Source organism: Gymnodraco acuticeps, unplaced genomic scaffold (assembly GCF_902827175.1).
Source record: "Gymnodraco acuticeps unplaced genomic scaffold, fGymAcu1.1, whole genome shotgun sequence".
In the NCBI taxonomy this organism is placed as follows: Eukaryota; Metazoa; Chordata; class Actinopteri; order Perciformes; family Bathydraconidae; genus Gymnodraco; species Gymnodraco acuticeps.
Genome location: NW_022990172.1, coordinates 926,607 through 939,504, shown reverse-complemented (window position 1 = coordinate 939,504; position 12,898 = coordinate 926,607). Strand labels below are relative to the sequence as shown.

Genomic DNA, 12,898 nt, shown 5'->3' with positions numbered 1-12,898 from the left:
CGTCAGACCTGGTCAGACCATAGAAAACGTTGGGGGAAATTCGTGTGTTTTGCTAACATACATCAAGACAATCGTTAGCAAAGAAAGATGCTTTGACTTGTGTATAAAATAATGATGACAAAATCATAAAATAACTTGAATATTGGCAAATCATCTATTCGTATTGCTTTCAAAAAATGCCCCCATTATATGCCTAATAGCCAAATAATATATTTACGAATAACTATAAATTAATGTAATTTATTTGTTCTTCAAAGAAAATTAAAACAACTTTTGAGTCCCATGTTTGTGAAATAATACCCTTTCCTTTTGTGTTTATTTATATATTTAAGGACAGAACCAGCCAACGGGATTTAAAAAAAGTTGCTATTAAACATAACTTGTAGATGATTTAAAAATGTTCAATACATGATTCATTAATACACAAGACAGAATATTAAACACCAAATATGCCTTTTATACATGATATAAAGCTGGCAGCAATGGGAGTTACCACCTTAACATATATTTATAAAATACACAAGGATAACCCAATTTTCCTCACAAATTACATTATAAGCCTTTTACAAGATACCCAGATAAGCAAGTTCAATGTTTGAATATGTTTAGATACATTGAATAACAGTGTAACACAGTCTTATAATTCATTCCTTCATAGTTTATGGTGTAAAGACTCATTATAAACAGTAGATGGAGACATTTGCTTAAATTAAAAGAAGCTTTCAACAGATGACACAAACATTAGGCCACAGAGCAGAATACACATATTTTTCTCTGCTGGTAAATTACATTGCATAGAAATTACATATATATATATTTGTATCAGTTAAAAAAATATGTTCTAGTTGTTGTACCTTTTAAGACTTCTTCTTTTGTTAAATGAAACCTCTAATTAGGCTTGATTTGTGTTCAAATGTAACTGTAATTTTGACTTTTTACAACATATTATTGATATCTCCAATTTTGTATAAGCGGCAGATCTAATGGTGGTGGTATTAGCTTTAGCATTTTCAGTTAGTAGGGAAGGTATTTCCCAAAGTTAGTCTTTCCCGTATTATATTCCTACTGTGTGTGACTTGGCATTTGTGGAAGCAATTTCATACTAGAAAGACAACATCTTTGTAAAATACTAACCTGATTTGTCTAACTTGACTTCTGAAGCCTTGTGTTAGCATTAGCTGAACTTTGGAATGCAGATTTGTAGATCACTCACATTTGTATTGCACAACGAAGAAATATTATGAACACGAATAACAATTTCAAATAGAAAAACATTTTCGCTGTACAAGAGGGTATTTTTCTAGATTTGGTCTGTAACTAAAGTTGCTGTATCAGCAATGGCCAAAGCCACATCCTTCAGAACCATAGATTTGTCTGCAACACGTAGCGTCGATTTAAGACTTGCCCAGAAAACCTGCTGCTTCCGTTCGGTGTTCGGCCATTCAAGGTATGTCTGCTGCCTCAGTAAACTTCTAAGTCTCAAGAACTTCTTGGGCAGGGAGTCAGTTGGAATGGGCTCCAGTAGTATGAACACTAACGAGTCCTGCTGGATGTTAATGGCTCTGTGCTGGGCAAAGAACAGCTCGTAGTTGCACCATTCACTTTGGACAAAATGTTTGGAGAGGATAAACAGCGTCTTGTAGCTAGACTCCACACAGTTGATAATGTTGTCTATGACCCAGTCACCAGGGACAAAGTCACGCTCATGAACGCAGAGTGAAAACCCGGAACCTTCCAGAGAGCGAACCAGCCGGCTGTCCACCCATCCCGAGTCCTGGTGACTGTAGGAGATAAACGCATGATACTGGAATGATACATTCTTTAACATATTGGAGTTTTTCTTGCCTCTCCTCTTCACCCTGATCCAGACCCATAACATCTTTGTATACCAAACTCCGTCACATTTATAGAAAACCAGACCTATAGCAGCAGATATAATTATGAATATGGGGACAGCAACTGCAGCTTGAAGCCACATCTCACATGACAGCTCACTGGTTTTGTACTCTGAGAGGGACACTCCTGCAAAAGATGGCGGCGTGCTGCATGTATAATCTAAGGGCCAGTCCGCGAGCAAAGACTTGTTGAGAACACTGACGAACCAATAGGAGTCACATGAGCAGACAAATGGATTGTTTCCAGCTTTGAGGGTTTTAAGCTTGGAAAGTCCTGCCAACTTGGAAATGGTTGTGATTGCGTTCTGGTCTACGTAGAGATTGAGCAGAGATGGAGCGCTGACATCTGCAGGAATAACCTGGATACTGTTGGAGCTGAGTTGGAGGTGTGTCAGCTTGGGAAAACGAGACAGATCCTTTTGCGTTATGGCTGTTATTCCCGTCTTTGACAAGTCAATCTTCTCAAAGTTCACCGACAGGTAATTAAAGACGTTGTTGCCTAGGATATTGTTTGCCAGGCTGAGCTCAATCAGCTGAGCAGGCCAAGAGCAATCCCTGTCCAACGAGATGGAGTTGAAACTAAGGTCAAGAGACTCTAATGTCTTCATCTGATTTGTCTTTTCAGAGATGAAGGAAAGACTGTTGAAGCGGTTCTTGCTTAGATACAGTCTCCTGAGTTTGGGGAAGACTGAGGTGGGCGAGCAGTAAAACCACCAGAAGCCTGTATCCTTTAAGAGGTTATCGGACAGATCCAGTGTCTCCAGTGACGGCAGGACAGATAAGAGATTGCAGGGTAAAATGTTCATTCCGGTCCCAGAGAACTTTAAATAGGTCAGATTTGAGAAAGCCTCTAAGCTCATGTTGATTTGGGGGTATTTGTATTGGTAATGCTTCACACCGTTGAAGGTAATGGAGCAGAGATTGACCGAGTGATTTATGGTGCGAAACTGAAACCCGTCTGGTGTGTCTTCATTATAAGTTATGTTGACAAATGAGAGGTCATAAAGGTGGGAAAACCACACATTCTTCATAAACACCTCCATAAATGAACTGTTTATCCAAGTGTTTTCTATGGTGAGATTCTTTAAAAGTGGCATTGTTTTCATGCTGTCAAAAAAGTTCCCGGTCACGTTACAGTTGTCTGGGAATAGAGTGATGATTCTCAATGATTTCGCTCCTGTCACATTCACGTCGGCAAGGAGGTTTTGAAACATACTGGCCTCCCCACAAAACGATGCAAAAACTGAAATTGTTTTAAGAGATTTCAGTTTTGCAAGGGCACCAGAATCATATTTTTGCCAGCGGATTCCTGCTCCCAACACCAAGTGACTCAGAGAAATGTTGGACAATGGATCAAAGTCATTGTAGTTTACCGACAGAGCAGTTGGACTACCCAATGACAGCACATCCAGGTTTGCGAGGTTCTGAAATGATGCTGGAATTCGATAGCTCTTGTACAGATTGTAAGCCAAATCGAGGATTTTCAGCTGTTTCAATGAAATATCAGGGACGATAGGTAAGTCATTGAAAGATATATTGAGAACTTTGAGTGCTGGTGTGTGACTGAATACACTGGGAGAAATCTCCTGCAGGCCACAGTGAGTTACCTTCAGACAACAAAGCTGGGATAGCCCAGAAAATGAAGCTCCGCTCAGTCTTCGGATAGAGTTGTGAGAAATGTCCAGATACTGCGTGTCGTCGGGTAGATTTGAGGGAACATTCGTCAGGTTTTGATAAGAGTGGTCTTGCATTCCTCTCCTCGATGTGACACACAGTATGAATCCCTTTTCATATTCTTTTACAGCAACACAGTCAGTTTTAATCAGGGACAGGATAGCAATGGTCCCAATCAGAAAAGCTACGTTTGTACTGAAAAACATGAAAATAAAGGAGTAATTTAGAAACATGGTATTTCAATATTAAAAACAAGAGGAAAAAGGTGCTTACCTTTGTGTGGACATGGCTTCAGAGATGGGTTTCCAGCAGTCTGAGTGTCGGGATCTGGCGTCTGCACTGTATTGAGCTCTGACTTGTATACTCTGTAATCTGAAGAGCAGTCTATCAACTACTAAATCTCTGTTCCTGTTTCTGTAACTTCCTCTGTAAGTGAAGGCCAGGGGAAGCCAGGCTTCCCCTGTTTTTTTCTGATTGTAGTTATAATTTCAATAAATAAATAAAAACAGTTCGTTTAGTTTCGGAAATTCTTTGTTGTGTGTTGCTGCCGGTCCGTCTCTCCCCCATTCTCATTGAGTATTTTACAAAGAGTGAAACAGCGCCCCTCTAGATGTTATGGTGAAACAGTAGATTGCACTCTCTGTTGCGAGAGGAGGCCAGCCGAAATTGGTTTCCCTTTGTAAAAAAAAATGGAGGGATTGACCAATCAGACAAGGCTCACATCATGCCCCTGCCAACATGTGATTAGTCAGGGCCATGCCATGGGAAGCCAGAGGCGGCTGGCTTCCCTCACAATCCAATCAAATCGCATCAATTTAGTGTTGCAGTGACGCATCCTAAAACCCGGAAGTAAGCTGCGCTCGGTTTCCCTCGACAAAAAAGCAATGGGATTTCTCCATAGGATTTTGGAAAATAGCTCGAAATAAGGTCAGTGGAAAACGAACCTGTTAGATAAATGCACATTTTGTTCAGCCGGATAATATCCACTTGTCTACTCTACTTTTATCATTTTCGAATCATAAATCTAATCGATAGAAGATAGATAGCGTCACTGCACCACTCTCACCGCTGTTTGAAAGAAGCAAGCAACTGAAGCAAGTGCAATTATGTAGGGTGGAGATTTGGAGTATTTAATCAAACACAATTCTACTAAACTTCCGCTACAGCAGCAACAACAAATACAATCTGATGACAGGCCGATGCCCAAACTGGAGCTGTGTACAGCGAGGAAAAAAGGAGCGAATCGGACGTAAAACGTTAAAGGTCTCCTGATTTAGTTTGTGAATGAATGCTTATTAGAGTTTCGGCTGGAGAGTGCGTGCGGACATGTCGGTTAGATAACAGGCGTGTGTAAGTCCTGCATCTGTATGATACAAATGTGTGTAAAATGATACCGGGTGCTGTAATCACTCATCTGGTTACGTTATTATATTGACCACCACACCCCCGACCCAAAAGAAAGGACGTATTATTGGCTTCCCCTAATTTTTTCCCCACGCCACGCTACTGAAGGCAAGGGAAGTTTATTTATATAGCACCTTTCAACACAAGGCAATTCCAAGTGCTTTACAAAAAATGAAAGACATTAAGAAAATGGCATTTCAAATCAGTCATTAAAAAGCAAAGATAATAGTCTTTTAATCCTAGAAATATTCTTTAGGTGATAGTAGGCTGATTTAGTAATTATTTTATTGTGACTGTTGAAACTCAGGTCAGAGTCCATGACTACACCTAGATTTCTGGCTCTATCTGTTGTTTTGAACATTGCAGACTGAAGCTCAGTGTTAACTTTTATACGTTCTGCCTTGGCTCCTAAAACCATTACCTCAGTTTTATCTTTGTTTAATTGGAGAAAGTTCTGACACATCCAGTCATTGATTTGTTCAATGCACTTACTCAGTGTTTGAATTGGAGCATAGTCTCCTGGTGAAATGATTACGTACATTTGTGTGTCATCCGCATAGCTTTGGTGACTTATTTTGTTGTTTTTCATTATCTGAGCCAGTGGTAGCATGTAGATGTTAAAGAGAAGAGGCCCCAAGATGGAGCCTTGAGGTACCCCACATGTCATATTTGTCAACTCAGATGTGTATTTACCTGTAGAAACAACGTTTTTTCTGTCCATTTTCAATTTTTTGGTAAGTTTTTAGCGAAATGTTGTAATATTGCAACGATGGGCCTAGGTGGGAGCAGAATTCCTGTATTTCTAATCACATTGTCTGAATAAATATATTGAACAACTAAGGGTTGCTCTTCCTTTTTTCTTCAAGCTCTTCTCCTCTTCAAGGTTGCAGTTGGAAGTGTGGAGGCAAGCTTCATCACAACATCACTCGACAATCCAAGTTCAGACTTGGCTCGTATCCCATTGACACTGCCTTGGTACACATCAAAGTCACAGATCATTCCAGAGATTACAGTTCTCACCCACACTTTGAACCCCCATGGGTGTGGCTTGCCTCGCATGTATTGCTTGATGCTGCTGAGTTTTCCCTTGAAAGGAATCATTATCTCATCCACAGAGTTGTGTTATTCTGGTACCACCTGCAGGCATTTCTCTCTGAATGTATCAAGCCAGGGTCTGAGTTTCCAGAGTTTGTCTTTCTTTTACATCTCTGACACTGTCAAGTTGTTTACAAAATGTAGTGATGTCAACAGATATTGGAATATGTTGCGGGCCATCACATCAGAAACAGGGGGGGTACCGTGTGTCTGTCTCCCAATACATACAGACTCCAGACATTTCTGGCTTAGCCTATTATCATAATTAAAGCAATACCTACACCCATACATGCAGGTAAATCAGTTCAACAAGTCACACAATCCTGATTGTGATACAAGTAGAGTTTAACATATTGCTAGAGATATAATTTCACATTCTTTGATCAGAAATAATGTATTAATTTATTCAATTCTGGTCTTAATTCAAAATCTTAACAGAGGACAAATTTAGAATATAGTTAATTATCAAAGACATTATATTTCTATTTGTGTTTTATTTCCATATGTGAACATATAAGAAGGGCAATCTCCATTACAGGGACACTATTTTGACTACCACACTGACCCAGTGTTGTAATATTACAACAAAGACATAAGCTTCTCAAAATCAAATGTGATGAATGTATTCCACAAAAACTAAATATGTACATGTTCTAGACATTGTAATAATCACAACAAAAAAAGTTTGAGCCATTTTACTTACTTGAATCTGACAAATCCAGTCCAATAAAACAAAGAGATGTTGCTCGTTTGAAGATTCTGAAGTTGTGTGAGTGTATGACCAGAGGGCAGGACCTATAAACACATGTACTACCCAATAGCATTGTGAGGCTGAACAAAAGGACCTATTGATTATGTAAATGTAGTCTTAAAAAAACAAAACATTTACTGACTTTTTTAGGATAGCTTAAAGTAATGTTGTAAAATTACAACAGTGGGCCTTACAGGGTTAAGTAGGATTCAAACCAATTTAGAACTGTTTCCGAAATTCCCACCCGGTTTTCTAGTCGGTCTAGTAATATGTTGTGGTCAACAGTGCACTGAGATCTAATAATACTAACACTGAAGTTCTGCCACTGTCTGTGTTTAAGTGGATGTCATTGAAAACCTTTACAAGAGCAGCCTGAAAGCCTGATTAGAACACATCAAAACAGTTATTTAAATGCAAGTAATTACTCAACTGTTGAAAAACTACTTTTTCAATGATTTTACCTAGAAATGGCAGATTTCCCAGCTAGCAGGGAACGTTCTCACAACTTTGGCTAACGTTACCTACAGGTTCTAATAAGGTTTTAAAGAAACGTTTTAATCTGATGTTCAAAGAACCTTTTTAGGATGTTTATTTTTTCAAATAATGTTCCTATAAGGTTTAAGGTTAACTAAGACATAACGTTTTAACTGCAACATTCAGAGGATGTTTTGGGGATGTTATTGAGGCCTGAGATGACAGAAAGTGTTTTATAAAACGTTCCTTTAATGTGATATGTTAACAAAGGTGGAACGTTTTGCCTGCAACATTCTAAGGATGTGTTTTGGACGTTGTTGGGTAACACATTAAAGATGTTCTTTATAAAACGTTCCCTCAATGTTACATGATAACAAATGAAGAATATTCTCCAAGAAACATTCTGAAAATGTTTTCAGGATGTTATTCTTTTTTTATAAAACGTTCCTGTTATGGCAAATATTAACACGGTCATGGTCAATGTCAGATTTATTTCTAGAGCGCTTTAAAAAACAAACTTGTTGCATTTGTTTGAAAAGTTTAAGTTTAAAAAAAATCTGATGTCACCATATTTTTCTTTTGAAAAAAACAAACAAGCACGTAATTCATGATAAGCTGTAAACAGATATTGCATGTTTGCGGTGGCATGTGTGAGTTCCCAGCTAGAAATGTTTGTTACCATTCGTTGTTCTAGGAATGTTTTCAACGGGACGTTTTATTTTGGTTCCCAGAATGTTCTTCTGAAAGGTAGGATAACGTTCTCTAAAAACATTCTTAACATTTTTGGTGATAACTTTCTAAAGATGTATGAGCGCATTGAGACAATGAATAGGACGTATAAAAACGAATGTATGCATGCCAATATTTACTCACATGCACTTATAATCACACTAAGGTATGTAGGCCCACAGTATTCATAATATCATATGTGTAAAATATCCGAAAATAATCACACTTTTTTCTGACTATAAAGGTTGTGTCTCGTATGTAGGTTCTAACTGTTAGATAAGCTATCTGGCCGTGTGTGGTTTGTGAGGGCTGCGTATAAACAGTGTCCGCTGTTTATGCATATTGGATACAAATCTTTATTGCACCCTTTAGATTTGAGACATACATAGAGAGGAACGGACCGACTGTCACTGCCCGTCCCTGAAACCCCTGTTAGTGTTTGTATGTGTTTGTTTCTACTGTGTGTCTCTCTCTCTCTCTGCCTGCTGGTCTGCTCGACACGGCTGGGAGCAATCTCCAATCAACCACACCTGCAACCTGCTCATCAGCCACACTATGAAAGCCTGCAGCCTGCACTCGTTCCCTGCCGGATTGTTGCCGTGAACGGATTGTTGCCGTGAACGGATTGTTGCCGTGAACGGTTTGTTGCCGTGAACGGTTTGTTGCCGTGAACGGTTTGTTGCCGTGAACGGTTTGTTGCGTGCTGCTCTAGCTTTTTACCAGCATATTCTTTGACAACTTTGCCTGCTTTTGCCTCACACTCATTTTTATGTCTCTCCCAGGAGGAATCCAAGGCCTTCCACACTCCCAAGACCAGCCAGGCCTCTCTACCCTGGAACAACTGTTTCCCACTGCTGCCATAACCAACCTCCACTCCCAGCTCCCCTTTTCTAATAAACAAATGTTACTTTCACCAGCTGATTCCAATTCATCCTTTTACATGTGTTAATAGTCAAATTCCAATATTTAAGTAAACTATCAAAATCATCCTAATGATGTGGCCAGTCCACTTACCCAGGAATTTTGAGTTGAACAATTACAGGAATATTATGTCTTTATTTTCTAATAATGTAAACATATTTTAGTAAATTGTTACCACAGAACATTTGCATAATGTTTTAAACATAAAGCATGTTATCCTTCTCTAAAATAATAACATTCTGGCAACATAAACAAATTTAACTTGCAGCTGAAAATATCTTAAGAACAGTAGGGCATAATGTTCTAACAATGTTATCAAAAACATTTTAAGAATGTTTTTAGAGAACGTTATCCTACCTTTCAGAAGAACGTTCTGGGAACCAAAATAAAACTTCCCGCTGAAAACATTGCTAGAACAATGAATGTAACATTCTCAGAATGTTTTTAGAACCAAACATTTCTAGCTGGGTTGATATGGGCCTGTAGTTGTTCATTACTGAAGCATCTAGATTATTCTTTTTTAAGAGCGGTTTAATGACTGCAGTTTTCAGGGCCTGTGGAAAAACACCTGAGTGAAGAGATATGTTTACTATGTGAAGTAGATCTGAGGCCATGCAATGAAAAACATCTTGTTGGAATAATATCAAGGCAGCAGGAGGAGGATTTCAGAAGTTGAATAATGTCCTCTAGGTTGATAGAAATTCAGAGGCTACTGACACTGGGGGGTTTCAGTATTCTGGCAGTACAATCAGTCTGTCGACGGTAGCAAACAAGGCACGTGCGTTGTTCTTGTTTTTGGTAATGATGTCAGAGACGAAAGACTGGCATGCATTTTTAAATTCCAAATTATAAAGGCCAAGTCTCAAAATTAACCTGGAGATTTGTTTTTCGCCACCTACGTTCAGCTTTTCGACACTCTCTTTTTTCTGTTTTCACGGTCATGGCCTTTCTCCATGGAGATATTTTCTTGCCAGACACTTCCTTTACCTTAGTTGCAGCAATGGCATCTATAAAAAATTTAATTTTTGAATTAAAATGATCTACTAGCTCATTTACTGAGATGTTAGCAGGGGCAAGTGTGGAAGAAAAATTCTGAGTAAACATTTCCCTAGTATTTTCAGTTAAATATCGCTTTGTGGTTACCTCTTTTTGAACATTTTTGTGAACAGAAATAGAGCTCTCAAAGAAAGCACAGGAATGATCAGAGAGTGCAACATCAGTCACCACAACCTTAGAGATATTCAGACCCTTTGAGATAATTAAGTCCAGAGTGTGCCCCTTATTGTGCGTGGGCTCCGTCACATGCTGAGTCAGTCCATAGTTATCAAGAACACAAAACAGTTCTTTAGCCCCTCTGTCCTGGGGGTTGTCAACATGGATATTAAAATCACCAACAATGACTAGACGGTCAAAGTCAATACACACTATAGACAGCAGTTCAGTAAAGTCATCAAAAAAGCTTGCACAGTATTTGGGTGGTCTATAGATATTTAGGAACAGAGCTCGAGAGGAGCATTTCAGCTGAAGGGCCACATATTCAAAAGAAGCAAAGTTCCCATAAGATGTCTTCCTGCATTGAAGGGAATCATTAAACAAAATAGCAACTCCACCCCTTTTTTTGCATTCTTTCCTGACTCTTAAAACTAAAGTTGGGAGGGGTTGATTCGATAAGAACAGCTGCACTGTTATTTTGTTCAATCCAAGTTTCCGTTAAAAACATAAAATCGAGATTGTGCTCAGTGATCAAATCATTGATTAAAAATGTTTTTCCTGCCAAAGACCTGACATTTAATAAAGCTAGTTTAAGTTTGTTAAATACACACTATCAGTAAGATTTTTTTGTGACAAGCTGTGGCTGACATGGAATCACTGCTAAATTTGATAAACTCACACAAACGTTTGAGCACTTCCTGTTTCTAAGCTGATTCACCGCTCTTAATCTATTACCTATCAACACAGATATCGGCAAAGCTACTGGCAGGCAGGACCCCGGCATGTCCTGGAAAGAGTTGAGAGTGCCATATGCCCTTGAGCCTGGACCCAGCACATATCAGTTAGAGTTGTTTGCGTTTTGTACACACACATCCTTATCAGGCTTCGGAGACCGCAGATGCTTTCTTGAAGGGGGGGAGGTGGTTGATTTTGGTGGGCGTCGTTGAAGGGCGGGGGTAAAGGACATGCTGCCAGGGGGGGGAGGTGGTTGACGTAGGCACGGTAATGAAGACGGGGGAGATGGTGCGCGTCTCTGCTTTGGTGATTTTAATGGGCGTCGTTGAGGGGCGGGGGTAAAGGACATGCTGCCAACCCTGTGTATCGCCTTAATTTGGTCATTGAACTCCAGGAAGGAATTGGTGCCAACCCTCTGTATCTCCTTCATGTGTTCAGCGATATCCAGGAGGGTGGGCGAGGGTGAAAGGGGCAACGGAGAGTAGAGAGAGCTGTGGGGTGAAGGAAAAGTATCCTCAAAGGTGATAGGGGGGGGCGAAGGGCGGTTGAGACTCCTCCATTTGTCTCTCATAATCAAGACATTCCTCAGGCGGCTGCAGTGATATATTTTCAATGTTTTCTGAGCAATGTGTTGTGTCTTTCTCTTGTTTTGATTCCTCTTGCTTGTCCTTGGCAGAGGGAACAGATTGATGACGCAGGCAGTTGAATATGTTAGGGATAAGAAATTTCACTCCTGACTTGTTCAGGCAAGCTCCATTTGCCTTAAACAGATGTCTGCGGTCCCAGAAAAAGTTAAAGTTGTCAATAAAATTGACAGAATGGTCAGTACAGGCAGTTGAAAGCCAGGTGTTCAGTGCAAACAATCTGCTGTATCTCTCCACTCCTCTTCTGATTTGTGGTAGAGGGCCACTGATGAACACCTCTGCATTTAGAGAGCTGACAGTTTCCAACAAACATTTAAAGTCTTATTTCAACAATTCTGACTGTTGTTTCACAACATCATTTGTTCCAATATGCAGTACTACATTTTTCACAGTCGGATGTTTAGCCCCAATATGCAGGATCTTCTCAGCCAAGTCAGTGACCATATCCTGGGGAAAACAGAGTACTTTGGTGTTGTTCTTACTACACAGACCTTTTACATCTCTTACAGCAGAGTCACCCACAATCAGAGTTTCAGGCCCAGTCGTTAGCTTTCCCTCTAGCCTTTTACTTTTGGAGTAGCTATTAGTCCTTACCCTGCTGTGTGAAGAGGACAGGTTATCCAGGTCATCAGAAAGAGATCTCTGGTTCTGGGTCAGTGGATCGTATCTGTTCTGGATTGGCACACTTGGTGGTTTAGGAGGATTGTTTGTAGTTCTTCCTTTAGCAGCTGTCCACGGCTGATTCCTAGTATGAATAAGGGTTGAAGAGGCGCTCTTCCTGGGTGATAACAATGCAGGCCAGCCGGTAGCATCACAGATTTCAGAGCGCTCTGCCTGTTGTTCGTCTTCCCAAATTCCATGGAAATTATTTACTCTTAGGCCTTGCACCCAGACATTTCCAGGGAGAACTACCACTTGTAGATTTATTACCCGGTACACAGCCCTCCTGTTCCTTGGAATCCTTGTAGCTGCTAACTAGCTTTGAGTTAGCATGCCTTTGTCCATTATTTTGCAACACTGGTAAAGTGGTGTCATTCCAACCTAGTCCATTCACTTCCACGTTAACTTCCAACCGTTGCATTTTCATTTCCAACACGGCCATCTTCTGTAGAAGTTTGTGGAAGTCATCTGTAGAGAACGGAGGCATTTTGCTGCTAACTAGCTTAAGCTAAATAGCATGCAGTACCAGGCTTTAGCTGTTGCTATGCACGCTACTGTAAGACTGGGGTCGTCGTAAAAATATTGAAATATGGCTGAAACTCTCCGTCTATTTACGGAGAATAACTGTCCCAGTGATAAGTTGACGTTTTCAGAAAAGAAAAATAGGAAAATCAGCATAAAAAAGTAAGCAGAGGCAAGAGCAA

General features: G+C 39.9%; 1 protein-coding gene across 1 annotated transcript; it reads right to left on the bottom strand.

Annotated features, from left to right (window-relative positions):
* Positions 1–319: 319 nt before the first annotated feature.
* LOC117547155 (toll-like receptor 1) lies at positions 320–4,032 on the bottom strand. Its single transcript, XM_034217697.1, has 2 exons — positions 3,843–4,032; positions 320–3,764 (listed from the first exon to the last, which is right to left on the bottom strand). The coding sequence occupies exons 1-2, from the start codon at positions 3,854–3,856 to the stop codon at positions 1,301–1,303; spliced, it is 2,478 nt and encodes an 825-aa protein (XP_034073588.1). The 5' UTR covers positions 3,857–4,032; the 3' UTR covers positions 320–1,300.
* Positions 4,033–12,898: the final 8,866 nt, after the last annotated feature.